The following is a 22,511-nucleotide window of genomic DNA, read 5'->3' as shown; positions in this document are numbered from 1 at the left end:
TTAAAAATACAATAAATAAAAGTACTCGAGGCATAATAATGGTCCTTGTGAGTGTTATATTTTTATATATGATATTACTAGATGATTACTGCTGATGCACTGACGAAGGAGCATTTTACTTTTGTAGCTGGTTGAGATTAGTTTTAACAATGAGTTAGGGTTAGGGTTAGGGTTAGGGTTAGTTTCACAGGGCATCGTATTATACAAAAAAATAAAAATAAAATAAAATAAAAAATCCCATGTCTTATATGCTCTGAAATGTATCTGAAATGGTAATACTTAACATTACTTGAGTCATTGTAGTTAGCTACAAATCTTTGTACCTGTTCAGGAATTAGTGAACCTAAAAAAAACATTTTTAGCCTATTTACTATGCTCTGCTTTATTACTTGTCTCTGGTATGATAAAACACAAGCACTAATACAAAAACCATTGTGGCTTAGGTAAACATAGACGAGAGCTGGTGAAACATTATCTATTAACATTTCAGAACATATTGTTTTCATTGGGTGTAAGAAACTGAAACAGAGCGTTTGCACAGAATCCTGTTGGACAACCATGTCTTGGTGTCGAACTGCGTCCACACAGACAGCGGCAGTTATCACTGTAACCTGCCCACCCTGTGTCCTTCTTGCACTTTTAACTGGACACTCCTGTTGAGGCGAGCCATTAAAACCAATGAAGGCCACACAGAGATTGCTTAGATTTAAGTATTGCTTTTAACTTGAAAGGGAATTGGTGGCCCTCCACTGACCCGGCAAGCTTTAATTGGGATTGTGCGAGTATTGATTGCAAGTGGCCAGGCGAATCTTGAATTACAGCCTGATTAGCTTTTACTCGGCCTCTTGCGCCAGCCAGTCGAAGGAGCTCAATGTCATCTGGGTTGGAACACTTCAGCAGCCACTTGACTTGAGTGAGTCTTGTTACTTCCTGTGTAAACAGGAAACAACATGTGTTTAAGGAGGGGAATGACAGTTTGTCTGGCTGATGTAGTTTAGTCACACCAGGCTATAATATTTCCTTAGTGCACGATAACTCCCCTTCAGAAATAATTCGAAGAAATATGTGACTTAGTATGTACCTCATGAGTAGATATGGGCACATAAAAGCTGCACTCTCCTTTTTATCTCTCCTGCTCTCATTTTATCCACATTTCATCACTCCTTCTCTTCCTTTATTGTTTCTCAGCAGAGATGATGACCTCTGTAAGGTTTGGATGGAAACAGTCATAGAAGTGATGTAGCCCTTTTTCTCTATTATGAGGAGCTTCATCTGAGCTCTCCAGGCACACAGCCTCAATATCCACCCTCTGTACCTCCAAAAACCCTGCCCTCGGACCGTCGGCTTTTACCCAGCCTGACTGTATGTGTCATTACAACTCGATAATCTGGAGAGGGCAACAGAAAAGTTCTCATCAGTGTCAGCCTGAGATATAGATATGGGCCGGGTAACAAATGGCCAAATGCACAGGCAGCAGAGCAGCCCATCAATAAAGCAATTTCTTGTGTCATAACAGCTGCGCTTTTCCTAAAGCCAACCTTTCAAAACTTTTTCCTCTGCAAATCGCCGCAGCCCCACCATTACAGTCCTGCCTTGTGAATTTAATGGATTCCGTACAAACAATATTCCACCATAATGGAAAAGGTTGAAGTCACTGAAGACAGATGAAGTCATAAACACGTATAATTGAGAATCAAAGACCGATAAATTTTAAACTGCTATCCATTTTCTCTTTTTAGATGATGATCTATGTCAGCACGGCTACAGGAAAATGGAGGAGATTATGGGGGAAAATTATAACAATAAATTTTCTAAACATACACCTTGATTATGCTTCGATTTTTTGGAGAGGTAGAGGGTGAGGAAAGGGAGGGGGTTTAGAAAGAAGGCTGGGATCGCTGAAAGCTTGCTGGCTAAATGGCACCATAAAATAGGTTCCCTGCTCTTTTGCCTGCAGAGCGTAGGCATGCCTGGAGGTGTGATCCCCCCCCCTCCAAATGGGGGAAATGAATTGTGTAATTTATTGCAAACGTGCACACAGTGAGATTAGATCAGCATATCCCATCAAAGGAACAACAATCAATCAGCCTCTAGTTAACAGCTTGAAACACATAAACCAGGGCACCTAATGGCTTTCCAATTTAACAGATTGATAGACTTATCCGGTCCTAAGGGATGAATTAAGAAAACCGGGTACTTTCACACAGGCACTGGCACTTCTGACAGGACCTTTTTCCCCCCTCTAGCTTACCTACCATCTTTACTCCTGAATATAGAGATAAGGTTAAACTGAAAATAAAGAGAAAGTCAGTTTTCCCTTTTTCTTTTTTTTATTCTCTTTCTTTTTGAGAAAGCACTCCAGAGCTGATTTGTTATTCAGATGAGGCGGGAGTGGAAGTGTGTCAGATGTGGAGAATGGGCTCATTTTAATGACCTGATTATCGCGGGTCATTTGGAACTGCAAAATCAAGGGAGCTATTCAAAGCCACTTAACAATATCTAAATGTGACCCAGGCGGGCGACCCATTCAACCAAGAATGTAGTTTTTTAAAAGGAGCTTGTTTGTTTCATATCTTATTACTCACATCATTGATTCATGTAAACTCATCAGCGGAAAAAAAAAAAAGATTACAGGAATGGACATTTTGGTAAATATACTTACTCTCCTTCTTGTTGAGATTTAGATAATCCAATTCATACCACTGGCATATCTGTATTTAAAATGTGTAGCAAGCAGCTGGTTCGCTCACGTTAGCATAAAGACTAGACTATTTGTTGGCTACTAGGACACACTCCAGGAAGTTATCCATTTTTACACTGTGTTTTGCTTTTTTTCTGTAGAGATAAAAATAAGATATAAGGTGTTAATTTGTGAGCTTAACTGGTGCTGGTAGGTGAATTTTGTTACCTTTGGACAGACCCAGGCAAGCTGTTTCCACAGTTCTAATCTTTATGCTAAGCTAAGCTAACTGCTAGCTCCAGCTACATATTTGCCATATAAAAATAAGAGTGGCATGAATCTTCACATTTAGGTCTTGCAAAAACAGGAATAAACACATTTCCCAAAATGTCTTCAGATACAGTCTCTTTTAAGATGTGGTGAATTTTGTATACATCAAGTTTGAAAAACGCAAAAGTACATAATTAAAGTGGTTTGAAATTTCTACAGTGGCTATCAAATACCATCCTCAAATAAATACTTTCCCATACAATTAACAGGCCACACTGTCCTCTAAAGAGCTTGGCTGCAAACCCGAAGCCCTGACCCAGAGAACTAGCGCATCGTACGCTCGGTGTCACCATATTATCTTGTCCGCATAAACAGAGACAGCTGATCTCTCTGTGTTACTGCATAATTGAGAAGCTGTTCGTATCAAGAATGTGAGGGATAAGAAAGTGTCATCCTAAACCCCCCCCAGGCGGACCAGAGCAACCAGATCAAATGAGACCAGAACCACAGACGGGCAGCATCCACAGGCCAGAGACAGCAGACAGCCTCCCCTCAGCTTCAGTCTTTCAGACAACCTGGGAAGCCACTGGCCTGTAACACATACATGTGACTGATGTGTGTGCTCCACTGCTATGTGAACAAGGTCTTCCTGTCAGAATTAGGTATTAGGTGAAGGGCTGGGGTCAATTTTGTCTCTTCACAGATCCTTCAGGAAAAGGATTGAGATTCAGCTCATGGGTTGGTAATGAGCCAAAATTGATTACGGATGGATCAATAAATTGGCTGATGAATAAAAGCCCATTACTAACCAATCAAAACTAATAGCACTTTAGCTGCCTGTGTGCTTCTGCTTTTCCATCAGCTTAAGCAGAAAACCTGCAGCTATCTGACACATGGGGTGCTGAACGCTCCCAAAACTGAAGAGGACAACAGAGGAAATCCCCACACACAAAGCAGGAACAAGGCTATTAAACTCCACAAGAGTCTCACTCTTCAAGTCACAGAACAAAAATTGTGTTTTCTACTTGACACTAATTCTCGTATCCTCCCTGTGGACACAACTCCGCTGACCCTCTTGTTTGGTCTGTGAGTAAAGCAGGAAGCACATGATCATAAAGAGTGCCCAGACATGATTGCCCTCCCCACCCCCACCCCCCTCATGACGGACAGTAATTGGTGTTTGTTTGCTCTCCTTTCTCCCTCTCTTGTGTCGTGAGGTGGTAAAGAGTGCTATTACTGTCAGCTGATTAGCATGGCTCCTCGATGCCTCTTCCAGCAGCTGTCAGGACTGCCTAATGAGAGGAAATTTGAACAGAGACAAGCAAGGCCTGCATACACACACACACACACACACACATACGTACATGAATTTAAACATACACAGAGTGAGTGAGACAAATAGACACTTCTGCCTTTTGGTACAAAACCAACTTTCTTGCAGCAGTTTGGGGAAAACCCTTTCCTGTTTTAACATAACAATGCTCCTCTGCACACAGCGAGGTCCCTGTCAAGCCAAACCTTTTTGTCCAACATGAGTGCCTATATTCTCTGGCTATATCAGTCTTCACTCCTTAGGACTTCCCAGAGGAGTGAAGGCTGATATAACTCCAGATTCATGTACTTTTTTGGAACGAGAAATTCCAAATATCTATTCATATATGGGTGTAAAGTTCAGGGTCCAAACTGATAAAGCTCAACTTGGAATTAAGCTTAGCCAACTTAATAGTAAAAAACTCCTTCGCTGAGCATGAGGAATTAAACATAATTATCAATACAAGTTTGGTATGCATACAGTAGAAACAGACTGAACCTACATCTGTCGAATTGTTATTTCTTGGGGAAAAGAACATACATTTTGCTCAGTGACATGTTATTCTGCAAAAAACAAGTGTGACTATTTTCAAGTTATTTGTGTTAAACCCTAAATATTTCCAGTAGCAATTAGCTACTGTTAGCCCCCATTTTTAATGTATAAATGACATAAAATAATAGAAAATCAGCTGATAAATAGGGCTCTGGTTTTACAAAGTTTTAGCCATGTTGTTGTAGATAAAAAAAAAGAATAAACACAAACAGGTACTTTTTATGTAACTCAAAAGCAAAGTCAGACACTACTGAAAAATATAGAATTAAATAAAAATCATCTGAGCCATAATTTTCCCTCTGTTTAAGTAAATGGAAAACATACACGAAGCAGCAGCAATTGTTAATGGATCTTTCAGAATTGTTCTCCTAATACATCAAGCATCCACATCAACACTTGACAACCCCATCTTCCTCACATCTTAATGCACCCCCAGAGTCCTCAGGGCACCCCGGAAAATTAACCATTTAATAGCAATAAATAACAGATTCTGACTCAATAGGACTTCAAATCAACCCCTCCTCCAACCAACTCTCTCTCTCTCTCTCTCTCTCACACACACACACACACACACACACAGATAATAGCCTCACATAGCTGGATTAACAACAAAGTGCCCAATCAAATTATTTCAGACTGAGATAACACATATACATATACATCCGTATTACAGGTTGTAACACCCTTACAGAAACTCTAGCACTGTCTATGTCTATCTCTAAGTACATTTACTCAAGTACTGTTATTAAGTATAAATTTGAGGCAGGTCCACTTCTACTCTACTTGAGCATTCTCATCTATGTAATAAATTCATTAACTTTTCAGAGATTTAACTCTTGGATCCCAAAAATATGATGACCTATGGATCAAACTACATAACCAGTGTATAAAATTCCAGCTACATCTATATATAATACTGCTGTTACTACACTGATGCATCAGTAATAATAATTAGTAAAGATGATTTACTAATATAACACCCAAAGGGGTTATGTATTTTACAGTGGATACTTTTACTTTTTATACTTTAAGTATATTTCACTCATAATATTTATGTAATTTTATTTTAAGTTGCATTTCAAACCACTGCTTTTGTTGCAATATCTGAACTGAATAACGACTGGTCACCTTTAGGGTTTTGCAGTACAGTTAAGATGTTTTTGTATTTTTAGACTTTGTAAAACCACACAGCACTGTTACATCCTGGTGTTTATCTTTTGTGTCAATGGCATTCCCATTAATGGCTCTTACGTCTTTCCATGTTTCTCACTTTTTCCGTCTCCATCGATGTATACTGTTACAGGCCCTTGTGTTAGTCAAAATGGAGCATTGATTATTTGTAAAAACATAAGTGCAAATCAAATCAACATAGTGCAGGGACAGATGAGAGCTGCCTTCCTGTGCACATGCAGGAAAAGGGGGTAGTTATTGACCAATTGATTCGATGTGAAGGAGGGGCATTCTTTTTCTCACAGTGGAAAGACCTTGGCTGTAAGGCTAGCAATCACTCCACCACCTTAGCTCCAACTACAACTACCTCTAACACCCAAATGTGTCCTCAATCTCCACTCCATCGGGCCCAGGTATGCAACTTTTCCGTCAGCACCGTTGTGTATTTGGCTTTCTATTTCACTTTAATAGGGGAGAAATTGGCAACATATTCTTTTACAGCCCCCTGGCACCATTAGAAAGCCTGCTGTCATTTGGATTATTTATGAAAAACTATTTCATGCTTACTTACATTTGCCGCTTATTTTCCCCCAGTGTGACCTGCAGCAGATTTAGTTCCATTTCGAAAGCCTTAAAGCCAATTCTTTATGTCTGCAGGTCAGCTTTCTCGATTGAGTCAAGATTGAAATACCAGTGTGTAGTGGGAAAGGTATGGCAAGAGGAAACCAATGATCTTTTATTGTGTAGAGGGCTATAGTAAAGAGAAAAGGAAGGGGGATGCTGAAAGAGGCGAAACGACAGAGGGGTGAAGGCAGTGGAGAGGAGAGGGGGGTGATTTTTAGGTGGATGTAGAATTGGAGACACCTGCAGAAATAAGAGGCAATGCAAAGGCAGCGACAAAAGTTGAGGAATGAATGGGCCACAAATATCCAGCTGCTCGTGAGCAGCAAAGACAACAAAGACCGGCCGAGAACTGAGTCAGCAAATTGGCATAGAAAGTAAATACAGAAAAGACATAAAAAGAAAGAGGTCTTAAATCTGCAAGATTTTATATTTCATCCAAAAACATGTCAAATGCCATTGCTTACGAGGTGTTTTACAAGGACTACAATGATAAACTTTGCCGAGGGTTTTGTTTGTGATTTTTTCCCCCTTTCTGTGTTTCTAGAATCTATACTCATATTCTTGTCTGTACAAGAAAATTGGCAATCTTTGTCTTTCAACACATCAAATAAATCAAAATAAACTTCCTCACTAAGGAGCTCGACAGGCCAGGACAAAGCAGTCACACTCATGCATCTATACTCATAATCCCATACTGTATGAGATGGGGTCTTTCACTCCCCAGTGCACACACACACGCACACACACACACACACAAATGCGCACACACATAAACACCTTTGCTCTGTGTTTGGCCTGGGCTTTATACAGTGACCCTAATAAACTGCGGCGTGGCCGGGCATGTTTGTCACTGTCACAGGTAAATGATGTAATTAATGACTGTGTAGCGGAGTGGATGGGAGCCACGGTGTTAGCTTTTAAACACCTCTCCAGTTCACTGGGTCTGGGTAGGCCCAGCTGGACGGAGGCTGTGGATCGATACAGGGTCAGGGGTCAGTCAACCCTCCCATTATGGCCTAGCTAGCTCCCATCATCGTCTGGCTAACGATGCCTGCAGGAGGGCCCGAGATGGAGCCACTGCAAGGAGAGGAAGCAGCTCCTGGGGCTCAAACTCAGGCTGATGTGCTTTCTTTTAAAAGTATTGCTAATGTACATAAATGTATGATGGAGTGTCCAACCCGCGTCACCACGGCTGAAGACTCTACATATTTTGTGATTGAGAAATGTTGGTCAGATTGACGGGTCATAATGCCGATAAAGTCCACAGCTCCAACAGGGCACATTTCTGAATAAAGGTGATGTATTTGTATTGATGGACAGCACCTTGTTGTCTCTTATCATTTGCCCAACTGCCTCTTTTCGAAACATTTCTGTCATCAAACTAAAGCAACTCAAGTTTATCATAAATCCCAACTGTATCTGCAGTGTTGGCCTCTGGCTAGTCACTCACCGGAAAAGGACAAAGAGAACAGCAGGGGAGCATGGGAAATGGTTCCTGCTTGGAGCAGTTTAATCAATAATTGTGAGACTATTGACAGACTGCTTCTTGTTTGAAAAAAACTAAAGTCATTATGTCACACTTTGTGTAATGATAAACAGTATCAGACTTAACCAAGTCTTACTTTTTTATTGAACTACATTGAGGCAATTTTATCCTTAAATCGACTATTTTACAAGCAAATCCTCATGTTAATGTTTTCATTATTCTGAGACATCTACAGAGGTATTTTGATTTTGTATTGGATGTAACTCCATAACAATCTGATACTGTAATGGATGTAACTTCAAAGGATGTGTTATTTGTCACAATGAATCATCTCTTCAACAGTTTGGAACCCATTTGGAAGGACTTCCCTAAAACACTGAGTGGGGAAAAAGTTGGATTGCCAGTAGATAATTATATAAAAATGTAGAAACATTTGCTTCAAACTTTTCATGAGATATTATTCAGCAAAATATTATTTGCACTTGTCAAGAGTCTAAACAGTTGCTCTTCTGAGGTTTTAATGTTGTTTGCTGATGTTTTCTGGTAAGGTTTCCTCAGATTTAGTAACTACTCATTAAATGTGTTATTGTTATGACTGCAGAAATGAGCTGTTGAGTTTTCTCATCTTTGTAAATTGAAGTTAAAAACAATATTATCATAGCATGGGAAAGAAAACAAAAGTTTCTCCTTTTTGAATTGATTTAAAGTGAGTTTCCCAGCAATTCAGTAACTCTCATTTATGAAACCAAGACATTTTGTTTTTATTCCTCTGATTTGATAATATAACAGGTTTGTTTGTTTGTTTACACTAAAAGAAATGAAAAATTTTAAGGAATTTAAGAGTCAAAAAGAGTGAAGCCTCATTAGTCAGAAACTTCCCTCACATTAGCAACACTATCCATTTCTTTTCTCAGACTCAACAGCCTTTCCAGCAGATCCATACAGAGATCAAAACTCAGCTAATTTAGATTGCACTGGAGTTTTTAATGTCCTGGGCTTCCCGGGTAATGCTGGGACCAGTTCTGTTCATGACATTGATACATTATTAATATAACAGCAGGGGACTAAATCGTTCCCTGCCAGTTGGATTTTATCAATATCCTCAAAGGGCAGAAGCCTCATTAATCTAAAACTTCCTTCACATTAGCAGGACTGTCCAATTCAGACCACTCTTTACTCCAGCAGATCCATACAGAGATCAAAACTCAAGAGCTAATTTAGACTGCACTGCAGTTTTTAATGTCGCGAGCTCCCAGAGTAATGCCAGGACCAGTTTTGTTCATGATATTGATAAATTATGAATATTACAGCAGGGTACCAAATCGTTCCTGGTCAAATCAGCTTTTATCAATATCCTCAAAGGGCAGATGCCTCATTAATGCACTGAAAAAAGTGCAACTACTGTCTCATTGGTTTAAATCACATTTTTATACTGGAATAATCTAAAATTGTGGTTTCTTTTTTAAAAATTGTTTTTTCAGTTTTGTTCAATGCAAATAGTACACAATTTGCAGTAAACTGAAAATAACATTTGGATTAAAGTAGTTATTTTACTTCAAACCGGAGGTTTTCGTGTCACATGACAAATCGTCACATCACTTGCCCGCTGGTGCATTTCATGAACCATCATTTGAAAGGTTGCTACCTCCCGCCATCTTGCAGCTACTGTAAACAAGGTAAGAATTTGAATTTGTGCTGCTTCTAAACACAAAGTTTTATTTATATACACGTTTGTCGTTAGTGGCTGGTTGGACAGCAGTTTAGTGTCTGTATATGATTTACAGATGGCAACGTATTTTTCCCGCTTGTAGCTGAACCGGGTTATTTGTAATATCATAATTTATCACTCAGTGATTGGTATTGCAACGACAATATTGCTGCTGCTATTATTTTTCTGTCTCATAAGTAAAAAGTAGGATGATTTAGTATGATACACCTTGTATTTCTGTAATGCTTGAGCTAGCAAGTTGGGGCATGTTCTGGTTGGTGTCGGCACATTTTCTATGGAAGCAGGACGGAGTTTGCAGTCGCAGTGACTGCAGGTGCTGGGAGGGGAACATGGTAAAACTCCGTTTATCGACCAAAACGCCCATTACTGCATGCATTGTCGGCATCGCTAGCTCGCTAGCTAGCGCCACCGCTAGCTTAGCGTAGTGCAGTCAGTGCGAGCGCGCGCGCGCGTATTGCCGTGTGTGCGCGCAACAGAGCAGAACGCATTCTAATTAAGTTCTGCGTTCTAACGTATTATTTTCAGTCTGTAGTGACGGTTACGAATAGTGCACACTGTCCAACCAAAATAGATGTGAAATCTCACGTTTTCCTTTGTGTCTACAGGTTTGTCGAGCCTGGGTCTTTTGGCTGTTTTAGCCACATTGCTGAATTTGGTAAGTCCTAAAATAAACTGTTAAGTTTATTTAATCTATGATGAAATAAGACCCGAACCCAAAATAGAAATACATTATTTAAACAATAGCTTTGAGCTTAACCACGGATGCATACTTACTAAACTAGTATGTAAATGTAATTTTAATAATTGAAATTCAATTATTGAAATTGATAAATACTCCCATTAAAAGAAACTCCTGCTGAAGACTTAACTGACAGCAAACAACTGTTTCTATAAAATAAATGCAAATGTCCATGCAGCATTTTGTCAATTGAATTAAGTGGTAAATGGGTAAGTTGTTGTTTTTCTTTCTTTCCTAGTCCTTTGATGAATGTGGAATTGCAAAGACTTAAACTGTTCTTGTACCTTGGAAGACTTGGAAGGCACCTTTGACCCACTTGTCAAGATTTCATCAGCCATCCTCACAAAGGGTAGTGGCCACATTGAAATGTTTTGTATGAAATAGCACTCAGCATTCAAATTTAAAGCACTATTTTCAACATATAGCACAGCATCTGAAAAACAGTGAAACAACTGTTTGTGTTTTTCAGGAGTGTTGATACAGAACAAATATTTATGGTTCATTTCTTAAAGTGTAGTTCCAGGGTTTGACCAGCAGAACTGATTGTGGACTGTTGGTCCTATCTACTAAGAAATTGAGCCTATTGAGCATAAATTGAACAGTCAAAGTGCATATAATGGCCCCTGATGTCAAATATAAGATTGTATACACCCCGTAGTTGTGCCATAAGTAGTGCAATAACATTTTCTTTTACTCCTTTGATTTTTTTTTAAGATCAATCCAGAATTTGTGAGAACAACTGCTCCACTTCAACCACAATTCATGGCTTCCTTGGACAACCAGTACTGTAAGCTGATTGAGATCATCAGAAACAACGGAGGAGCTGTCAGAGAGAAGACTCAGGACATACTAAAAGTTCTTGATCAGGTAACGCAATACATCATTTGGGTTTATATCACATAAAGCGCAATAGAAGCTGTGTTTTTATTGTTAACAAATCGTCCTTATGATCCTTGTTTTGTAGTTGTAGTCTTGTGTGTTTGACAGCCCATTTAGCTGGTTTTCTGAAAGCTTTTGTAAATCACAATTAGTTTAAGTGTTCATTTATGTATGTGCATTGTGTAATTAATGTTCATTGTTTAAAGTTAAGTTGCAAAATTAGATGTGTTCTACACCTACAGAGCCACGAGGTGATTTTGAAACCAGAGTGTCTCTTGAAGGCCTTTATTGTATTCCTTGGGGAAGATGTGGACAAACTCTTCAAGGAGTATCTGGTAAGTATCTCATACTCATGGTGTCAGACTAAAGGCTTACAGTACATTCATATACGTTTGCCTGTTCCTGTTTATTGTGGAGTACACTGTCCTGCAGTGGTCTTATAATGAACACGTTTGTGTGTGTGTTTTATTTTTTTTGTTTAGATTTGATTGGGAGAATAGTTTGTCTAGGTTTTTAAATTGTTAAATCAGATACTGATCTGCCATCTCTTTTATCAGGTTGGTCAGAAGGATGAACAAGAGCTGGAGAGGTGTACCATGGCAGAGGTGGAGGATCCTCTCCATCCCCCATGTGCCATTGGGATTGTTATCGATGGTGTGGAAGCCATCACTCACACATTGTTGTGCCCTGTTATTTGGCCTCATCTATGCTCTAAACCTCAGCTATCCACGTGAGTTAAAGCACACTTTTGATGCACTGCAGAAAATATTCATGAAGATAGAACCAAAGACAATGATGCAGAGTATTCAGTCTGACTTCCAAGCTCAACATACAAGATTGATGAAAACTTCTATTTGTACACAAGATCTTTATGTAAAAAGTACTTTGATTTGTTTCACATGTGGTTAAGGTTACAAAAAGCTGTTACAGAAGGAAAAGGAAACAATAAAAAGTCAGTAATTGGAGGCTTTTATTTTATATTGCTATATTTATTTTTATTTTATATGTGATGCATGTTTTAAGATATCACAATAAAGTTATTTTGAAGATATTTTCTGTCTTAATTTATTGCAAGTTAACCAAAGTAAAACTAAACAAAAACATTATCTAATGGAATGTAATGACCTGCATTAAGTGACATTTTTACTTGTGACTAAAGAAAACATATTGATTAATGTGGAAGTAAAATAACAGTTTACAGTACTGAATCAAAGATTTTAACTTGAGAGAACTTAATCAAATTGCATGTAACAAAATTACATCAATTTAATTAGTTTTATCTGAAGTAAAAGTATACTTTGATGTAATAGTAAATATTAAGTTTAAGCAAAGTAAAAATATTGAGTCAGAGCAAAGTAAAAAATGCTGTGTGGTCATTAGAATAACTAATATTTTCACTTTGAGTGAATGTAAATTTTTGCTTTGGTGAAATTAATATTTTTGCTTGATATTAAATCAAATTTATGGTGTCAACCAAGTCATAAATTTAACTTGAGAGAAACTAATACATTTAGGTGTAACAAATTACATCAATTTTTTTAAGTTAATCCAAAGTATCACTTTTTTCAGTGTGTAAAACTTTCTTCACATTAGCAGGACTGTCCAATTCAGACCACTCTTTACTCCAGCAGATCCATACCGAGATCAAGACCTTAACAGCTAGTTTAGAGTGTTCCGGGGTTTGTAATACTGTGAGATCCCTGATGAACTAAAGTGGCATTCCTCCCTATGAACATGTGTTACTTCTGTCAAGTAAAAACTGTTGTTTAATCAGTACTTTCTGAAAGATTTTCTTGAACATAAAAGGGAAGGTGAACATTTTCTGATATTTTCATTCAATTTAAATTCGCAAAAGCCACCCATTTTCTTCATTAAACTGGAAATCTTTCCATCCTAACAAGAAGAGTTTGTTTATACACTGATGTAGCTTTCAGCAACAAGGAGATTCAAACTACTATACATAAGGCATAAATAGAAATTAAGATAATATATAAAAGTAAGGCAAGTCAGTGAAGTGGGACATAAATAGTTCTTAAAACAAAATTTACGCTGATCATATTTTAGGTGACTGTCAGCAAAATTAAAAGAGACAAGTAAATAGGTCTTACTTATTTTCGAGTAAAATAATCGGCAGACTAATCGATACAAACGATCCTTAGCTGTAACCCAGAAAAAACAGATCTCGGTTTGTTTTAGTCGGAATTACGAAGGTGAGCCGTGTGGCAGACTCACGGAGGGTGGATACTTTTCCTGCAACCCACTGGTGTTTAAAGATGTGCCTGTGGACGCACTATATTATCTTCCTATGGACAGGCTAATCCATAACCAGCTTCTTGTGGTGCGAGTGAAATACTCGTATTAGGGCAACTGTGCGTTCAGAGGCATCATTCAGGACAATGAGCTATAGCCAGAGAGTGACAAGCTAGAAAAATGTCCCCACTTTTCAGGCTGTACAAATGACGTTTGGCCACGATAACTCACAACTGGACACTTCATTTCAAGTCGGGAGCTAGCTGGCCAGTCAAAAGCTATTATACCATCTTCTTTATTTGTGGCCCATGGTTTTGGTAGTGGGACCATCAAATAAATACTGCTAAAATGCCACTTCAGTCAAAAATATTGGCCAATTCTTTGTCTGTCTTGACTGGGTCCAGATGGCAACCTGTTTCTGATGGCATAAACCTTTAAGAGTCAGGTTGGTCAGGCAGTCAGCATCCATCAGGTCCAACAGCACCATGAGCTACTGTTGGATACATGTGCAAGTGAATAAGAGTGACCAATGCTGCTGATCCCTTGGAGCCATTCTCAAAGCATAATAGTCAAATGAATTGATTACCAATTTATCACTGGGGAATTGCTTGCTTAAAGGAATAATCACTCACCGATAAAGAAGAAATGACTATGAATACATTTCAAGGATGACAATCTTTGAGGAGTAATAGTATAATTTGTCACTTGTGACAGTCTATTTGATTGTTCTCAATATTTCAGCCCAGTGGAATATTGGACAGAATCATACCGGGTTGTCAGAGCCAGGCTGAGGAGTGTGTGTGTGAATTTGTCGAGTGGTGCTTTAATACGGTAATAAGGCAGTCAGAAGAACACTTAGATTTCCTAAGGTGACAGCAGCTTTATCGCGCATCGCCTCATAAAGTCCCATCATATCTGTTTGCCACTATCCTCAAATGGCTGTTTAGCGTGCGTCTGTGTGTCCGCATCAGGGTATGTGTGTGTGTGTGTGTGAAAGAGAGAGAGAACGAGTGAACAACCTGTATTTGTGTGCTGAGGGTGATGACATGAGCGCACAAAAAGATCAGCGTGAAAAGCGAGTTGATCATGGCTGAGGGCAGAAAAATACTGCAAGGGTCACAAAGACTTTAAGCTTTTTATAAGAAAAATAAGCCTATCCTCCCACACTGAAGTGAAACATTTCTCTTTTTGCTCTTATTCTCTCATGAAGCCCAGGCAGCTGTGGTCAAACTTAGGTCAATAAAATGTCTGTCTGTCCATTGAGTTGCAAAATCTATCAAAAGATTAAAGTTTGTCTTTAAAGGAGAGATACAATTCAGTGGGGAGAGAGCGGAGACCTTTCTGTGAGGCATGCAGGAAATTAATCAAGGAAATGGGGTTTTTGGTGTGCCTATATCACATCTAATCTATCCTTTGTCCACATGTAGCCGGCTCCAAGCCTCACCAATCAAGAGCGACACGCTGGCTTTATGAAAAGCCACTTGTTCCCTGCATAATTGGGGGGTCTCATTGCTGAGTTAAATGGGAGGTGGAGGTGGAGGGAGGGGCAGTCTTGTTTGCCCATGTAAAGTGTGATCCAGATAATAGCATTCTCATCAAAGGCGGCAATTACATTCATTACAACGGCGCAAGGCGCGCCTGCAAGGAAATTAAGTGGTGAGAGGAAAGAAAAGCTTAATATATACCTCCTTTATCCTATCCCCCACCTCTCAGTTCTTTTTCAAATGCTCCTTGTGGAGCGGGAGACCTCAAGAAAGAAACAGTCTCAGTAAGAGAAGAATAAATCTTGTCAAAGTCCCCCTTCACCTTTCTGCCTCCAAGAGGCTCCCATCTACCGTTACTATGGCTGCACTTGTCTAGGATTAAAAAGCTTTTCCAGGAGGGTAATCTCTAATGCAGCTTTTACACCAGCCCAACAAATGACACCAAGTCTTTAAAAACTGCTTAAGACCTTCTCTAAATTAAATTCCAATTTCTTTCAGGAAAGGAGGAGCAAATCAATTGTCTTGTGTGGCGTTAAATCACAAACAGCCTGTAAATCAAGCGGTTAAGAGAAGAAGGGAACCTTTTCATTCGGGCCTTTTAAATGTGAATCAGAGCAAGTGGATAACACTGCAACCTTCTCAAAGACAGGTGCTGTCGCAGAGGCCATTCTCCATGTGGCAGTGTGTATATACAAACTCACTCATATAATTTTGATTAGTCTTGTAAAGGTTTTGAGTTCAAGTCAGACCTTTACAAAATCTTAAGTATATGAGTAATTGTGTTAGTGTATCAAAATATACAGACATTTTGGTTTATATCACATTAGATATTATGAAGGTACCCCATTCAGAATCTAACAGTTTTTCAACAAAACACAAATATATACTGACTGTAGTAAGTCATTTCTACGTATGCTTCCATCAGTGAGACCACAGCATTATGGGGTGTAAATGCCAATGGTAGTAAGCCCTATTAGAGTCTTACCTGCTCTCAGTCTCATTATGCTCACTGCCCTTTAAAAGAACAGCTTAATATATCGTGCAGTGGAGATGTCATTAATGCAAAATTAAGTCTGACCAATTATTCCCCTTAAGTATTTTTAGGGTGAATAAATCTGTCCTTCAAAACCAAAGGCTGCCTTGTTTCTAACTGCAGGAAATGCTTAGTTGAAAACAGAACATAAGATTATTGTTACAATGATCTATACTATAGGGACTAAAAACAAAACGACTGAAACACATGAGAGCACAGAGAAGTGTGCACTTTGTCTTTTCATGCCGACAAATCATTGTGGCTGTGTGTAAATTATTCAACAGGATCTGGCCCCAGTGGAAACCTGAGCATAATTAAATTGCAATAAAATAACATTAGTGTGGACAGGCTGTTAGAAGGTGATGTAATTGGCCGTTCCGGCGGTCATGGTTCAACTGATGAGGTCGGCTGTCAGGTCTTCCACTGGTCCTGTACATTCCTGTCCCTGGGGACTGGCAGCTGACAGGGCTGACTGTACACTGAGCTTTCCTTGTCCTCATACAGTGACAGCCATGACCTGTGTCATCTTGATGAGCCAAGCCTATTCTGTAAGGTTAGGACTTATATACAGCACTAACCTACGTGTGTCGGCTTTGTATCTGGTGTCAGGTGAAGTGTTTGTGTCTCAAAGGTAGAATGGGAAGTACCTATCTCACCACTGAGACGTGGGCGCCATCTAGTGTCCAGATGTGGAACTGTACTCATGTGGACAGACGGGGCCAAAGTATCTGTCCAAAAATATTAAAACAGTACGTGAAATAACGCTTATATTTCTCTAAAGTGACACACACAAACAAATGAAGTTGTTATACAGAATATATTGTAGATAAGTAGGTAGATTTTCATCACCAAATGAGTCTTACTCATGTTACAATTTAAAGAATTCACTGGCGGAGGGTTTACATTACTGCTGTAACTCTAATGCTCTGACAGTTGCAGTCGTGATGTGGGAAAAGGATACACCAGTCTCACTCAACTTGGGTCGTTTATCATCTTCTCCTCAGTGGTTTTCCTACAACTTTGACACAAATGGGGCAATGTGATCTTCGCCAAACGCTTACTGGTAAATTATTGATTGTGATAAAACATGAATGACTCAATAGCTTTTGAAAGTAATGCAATTGCTGTGCCTCATTTGACACTTGCGCATAATTGCAAGCTGTACATCAGTACACGTCAGGCATGTGAGTGCATGTGCTATCAGTTTTAATTCATTAGCTGGTGGTAACAGGTTGGTGTTTCAAGTCCCCATATCTATCTGCCACTGTGCGTGGATGACAGAGCGCACTTATGAAGCTATATATATTGTAGGTTTCAAACCTGATACATTTTTGGACAAATTATGAATTACATTGTATATTTTTAATTACTGATTGCAAAGCAGCTATCGAAAAAGAGATTGTAGGAAATAAGTTCCTAGCAGAAAAAAACGCTTCCATGTTTTATGGAAGACTCATTAACGCTGTAAATCGTCTCCTCTGTCAAAGGTGCTTCCTAGCTAGTTGGACAAGTTTGTAGATGTTTAGGGAAGAACTGCATAGCAAAAGGTGTGTTTTAAATGTTTGACATACCCCCTGGAGTAGGCATGTGTATTTGTAAATACTAAATTATTTATGATAAACTTCTATCGAGCTGTGTCTTACTCAGTCCTCGGGAGTACGCTCTAAGCCCCGTCGACTATCAAATCGATGCATTCGGTATTCATGAACAAAAAGATGGCAAGCAAGCAGGTTCTCAATTCATGTTGTACTTTACAAATGTTGAGTAATAATGCTTTTCATAATACGTGGGCAACTGTGTCGCTTTCATACAGTCTGTAACTGCTTTTTATTTTGCCCAAAGTTACAGCTGGTGGTAGGAACCTATTCGTAAAGCCAGTGCTTGCGGACAGTTTTCATTGATGCACATAGAATGAACTTTCACCCTTCTGAGTGGTTTATTGTTTTGGTTTAGCAAGTTACCTTTGCTCGTGAACTGTAGCAAGTGGCTTGACTGACATAAATTTTTGAAACTGGTAGTACTATTGGGGATTGACTCAAAAGCTTACAAACGATGTACATAATGACCGTATCGACCAGACACGCGGGGTTTCTTTTAACAAAGATGTTTTCTCCAAGATAAGCTAACGTTAGCTGTCTGGCTAACGTAGCTACGTAGCTTTGGAAACAACATGACGATGGTGATGAACGGTGTGTAGTGGCGATCGACCAGACATCAGATCCCGCCGATTATCTGCATGTCAGTCACAGATTTCCAGGATTAACCTGAAACTTTCCAGGATTATCCTGTGTCTGGATAGCTACCAAACGGCTTTTCTGACCAAACAAAATTGGTTAAAACATTTAGCCTACAAGTTTTTTAACGGTAGGTGTGCATCTCTCTAAATCAGCTAGCTAACATTGACGACAGTGCTACTTTGAGTTTTCAGATATGGTTGGATAAATGAGTATTTTGTATATATATGTTAGAAAGTTCACTTCTTGATCTCATGTCGATTAATCTTTGCTCTTCGGTAATTGCCGTAGGTTGGACATTTGCATCACTTTCTTTCAATGGGTGAGGAAAAGCCGGACACGCTTGACTTTGTGAAGGATTTCCAGGAGTATCTGAGCCAGCAGACTCAGCATGTCAACATGATATCAGGTTCTGTCAGCGGCGTCAAGGAGGCAGACGAGCTGCCACCAGGTAACTAGCTATGTGTCAATCAGTGTGCACAATCCCCCCTGACTAAGTTTGGCTGATTTGTGTGGTCTGGGTTTGGTGCCGTTTGACGTTATTTTTAGGCAAACAGCTGTCGGATTCACTCACAAGCATTATCTGATATCTGACTTCATTTAATTAATGCGTTTTGCAATTTCATAAATGTTATTATAGAGAATGATTGCTTAAGTAATCAAGAATGGTCACCGGTGTCCATGTGATGTTTCAGTAAGTTTGTGATAAATGTTGTTGTATGCTAATGAAACTGAAATTAGACGTACTATTGTGTTATCAACTGGAATAGCAGCTGTAGAAAAGCATCAAAAAACACAGTGACAGTGATGTATCACTGCAGAATTATTTGTTTCCCAAGATAGTAAAATATAATCAGAGCTTATATGGTATATCTTTTCTTTTTTTTTAATCTGTGTAAATAAATTATTAAGTCCTGCTAATCTACCTGTATGCAGACTGCAGTCAGAATGGATTGGACCATCCTTCAGTGGACATGTCCCTGGAGGACAGCTCAGGGATACTGGTGGACGGTTTTGAGAGGACCTATGATGGGAAACTGAAGTGCCGCTACTGCAACTATGCCACGAGAGGCACAGCAAGACTCATTGAGCACATCCGAATTCACACAGGTAAGTGTTGATGGTTCGTTTTCAGGGGATAACATTGTCGAGCTTTTGTTACTTAGCCGGTGTTTCTCAATTTAACAGGAGAGAAACCTCATCGCTGCCACCTGTGCCCGTTTGCATCGGCCTACGAGCGCCACCTGGAGGCTCACATGCGATCACATACAGGCGAGAAGCCTTATAAGTGTGAGCTGTGCTCCTTCCGTTGCAGTGATCGTAGCAACTTGTCACATCATCGCCGTCGGCGTCACAAGCTCCTGCCAATGAAGGGTGCTCGCTCACTTTCCCATAAGAAGATGCTGAGTGTTTTACAGAAGAAGGCCAGCTCATTGGGCTATGGTCGCCGGCTTCTCATCAACTTCAGCCCCCCTTCTATGGTGGTGCATAAGGCTGATAATGTGAATGACTTTTCCCATGAACTGCCCCATTTACGTCAGGAGACCTATGATAATCAGAGTAGAGCAGTTGAGGACGGGCACTCCACAAATCAAAATCACCATGACATGGTTATGGACAACCCCCTGAACCAGCTGTCCACCCTGGCAGGTCAGTTGGCTAGCCTCCCTTCAGAGTCTCAGCCCCAGACTCAACCTCCCATGTCTCCAGGAGCAGAGTCTATTGTTGATGAGAAGCCCTTCCTCATACAGCAGCCCCACCCTGCCACAGCTCCTGTGGCTGTCACAGCCAGCATGGCCAATGCCTCCTCCTCTTCTCCAATCACCCCAGAGCCCCGGGCCCCTCCCCACAGCAATTGCAGCCCTGGAGGGGAGCCCTGCAGTGAGCACAGCGGGCGTATCAGCACCCCAAGTATCTCTAACAGCCAACCCAGCACGCCGGCCCCAGGCCCGTCCGCTCCACTCCAGGACCCCCACATGCTGCATCACTGCCAGCACTGTGACATCTACTTCCCTGACAACATCCTTTACACCATCCACATGGGCTGCCATGGCTATGAGAATCCATTCCAGTGCAACATCTGTGGCCACAAGTGCAAGAGCAAGTATGACTTTGCCTGCCACTTTGCCCGCGGACAGCACAAGTAATGGATGAATGAAGAAGTCTTTGACAAAACTTTTAACGGACAGCTTTGTTTTATTAATTCCATAGTTACTTAATTTATTGGTCTTTTACTTGGCCTTAATGTAGCCTTGCCTTTGAAAATGTCAATATTCAGATGGTTTCATTTTATATGGTGCCCATTCAAGTGTATTATGAAGGGATGATCAGTGTTTTCAGCAGGTTGGGAATTTATTTGTGGTAGTGGAGTTACACTCGTACTGTTATTAATGAGACAAGTACAGCTTTCCTACTTAATCAAACTAATGTGTTTTCTATTGATGACCAAATTTGCAATATTTATTTAAATGAGTTTATGTTATGCAGATTGTGTAACCGACCTGATATCAGACTGAAGTGAACAAAAACCAGTGGCCACTGGAAGGAATTTATTTAGCAACTTATGAATCAATGTTATAACACTCATACTAAAGGGAGAATGCATATTTTGGGGAGACCATAAATATGCGTTTGCCAAATGTAATGTTTTATTGACTCTAAAAGGCCCCCATAAGCAAAACATAACCTCATGGAAGGAAAAAAAAAAAAAAACTGGCAGTAGCTCACCTTTCAGGCACAACAGGATGTTAGCAACGCTTGTCGCTGGGTTCAGCACATTTCCCAGCTTAGGATCAATAAAGTGTATCTACCTGTCTATCACAGCCAGCACTGCTGTGCCCAAAGTTCAACTGGGCACAAGCACGCTGAGTGATGCACTGGGCTCCTTGGTGCAGCAGGTCAATGTGAGTCCGCCCCCCCAAATAAATTCTCAGTGTGGAGCTGTATCTAAAGATTACTCTGATGATACTAACACAAGAGTGAAACTGTTGACCTAGAGAGATCTTACTTTAGCCTTGTTGAAATTATTTCAATGCTTGGTGCATTACAACTTTTACTTTGCAGTGCCTGACATCGTCACTTTCGTGTGTGTCCAAGATATAGAGGACTGTTACATTGAAGTTTAATGGATGTTATTACAGTATCATCATTTTACTGTAATGGACAAGCCCAGAACCTCAGAAAAGAAGTTTTGCCATTATAGTTTCCTGTGGTAGCAATGACGTGTTTTTTCTTTGCCAAAATTCTGCCCCACGAATGCTGCTAAGAAACTTTTGGATCAAAACTATATGATGGCATCCACAGTAAAAAAAAAACAAAAAAAAAAAAACGACCAAACTTTGTATCAGGTTGTTATGGTCAGCCTGTTGTTAAACAAGACTTTGTAAAAGTTGTGTTGTTTTGAAGTCCCTCCACACGGTGCCCTTTTTGACCAGCATTATGGTAACTTAACTTATGTTGTTGAAAGGATTTTAGCATATCATGTCACTTTCTGATGTTTCGATATTGTATGAGGTCACCTTGATATACGGCGTCTACATGTTTAGGACAGAATCATCAAGTCTTGTGTCTCATGTGAACACTTTATCAAAATTGCCACGTAGCACTGGGAATGCCACGTTTTAGCCTTTGTGATAACAAACACTGAAATTCCTCATTGATCATACAGATCCCAGTGCTTTTCTGGATATTTACTGAGTATTGTATTCTGAGTGGTTGGATAGATGTTCAGTGTCAAAAAAGCAAACTCATGTTGCAGTACGACTGCTATTTAGCAAGATTGTTCTTTGTCTTGGATACTGTTGTCTGTTGCGTAGCAACATGCGTGGAGAACATAGTTACTGTTTTTAGGACCACCTCCTTGTCACCATGCTTACCAGTAACAAGGGCATCCAGTAATGATTGCCTCATGTTCTCTCAGTGTGTCGTAGGTTCATAGGTAATGGTGAATGTCGAAGCCGTTTGGCGATCACTCTGTCCCTCTGGGATGGCAAATCGTTTTATTGTGACATGGATTAATCTAACTAATTTATAAGTAAAGTGTTTTCTAACTGAGCAGCACTTTGTCTTT

The 22,511-nt window shown here is 39.8% G+C and overlaps 1 protein-coding gene across 4 annotated transcripts in view; it reads left to right on the top strand.

Moving 5' to 3' along the window:
• ikzf5 (IKAROS family zinc finger 5) overlaps nt 1–22,495 on the top strand; it is a 143,318-nt gene extending 120,823 nt beyond the window's left edge. For 2 of the 4 annotated variants that reach the window (XM_046402062.1, XM_046402063.1), the window contains 3 exons: nt 18,734–18,893; nt 19,379–19,552; nt 19,631–22,495. In XM_046402062.1, coding sequence (XP_046258018.1) covers nt 18,734–18,893; nt 19,379–19,552; nt 19,631–20,589 — 1,293 coding nt within the window. In that variant the 3' untranslated portion in view covers nt 20,590–22,495. Of the gene's footprint in view, nt 1–16,013; nt 17,272–18,079; nt 18,573–18,733; nt 18,894–19,378; nt 19,553–19,630 lie in introns of those variants that run through there. The other 2 variants (XM_046402065.1, XM_046402064.1) reach the window with 2 other exon arrangements.
• Nucleotides 22,496–22,511: the final 16 nt, after the last annotated feature.

The sequence above is a fragment of the Scatophagus argus genome, chromosome 10 (assembly GCF_020382885.2).
Source record: "Scatophagus argus isolate fScaArg1 chromosome 10, fScaArg1.pri, whole genome shotgun sequence".
NCBI lineage: Eukaryota > Metazoa > Chordata > Actinopteri > Scatophagidae > Scatophagus > Scatophagus argus.
Note: the sequence above shows the minus strand (reverse complement) of the source record. Positions and strands in the feature narration are given on the sequence as shown.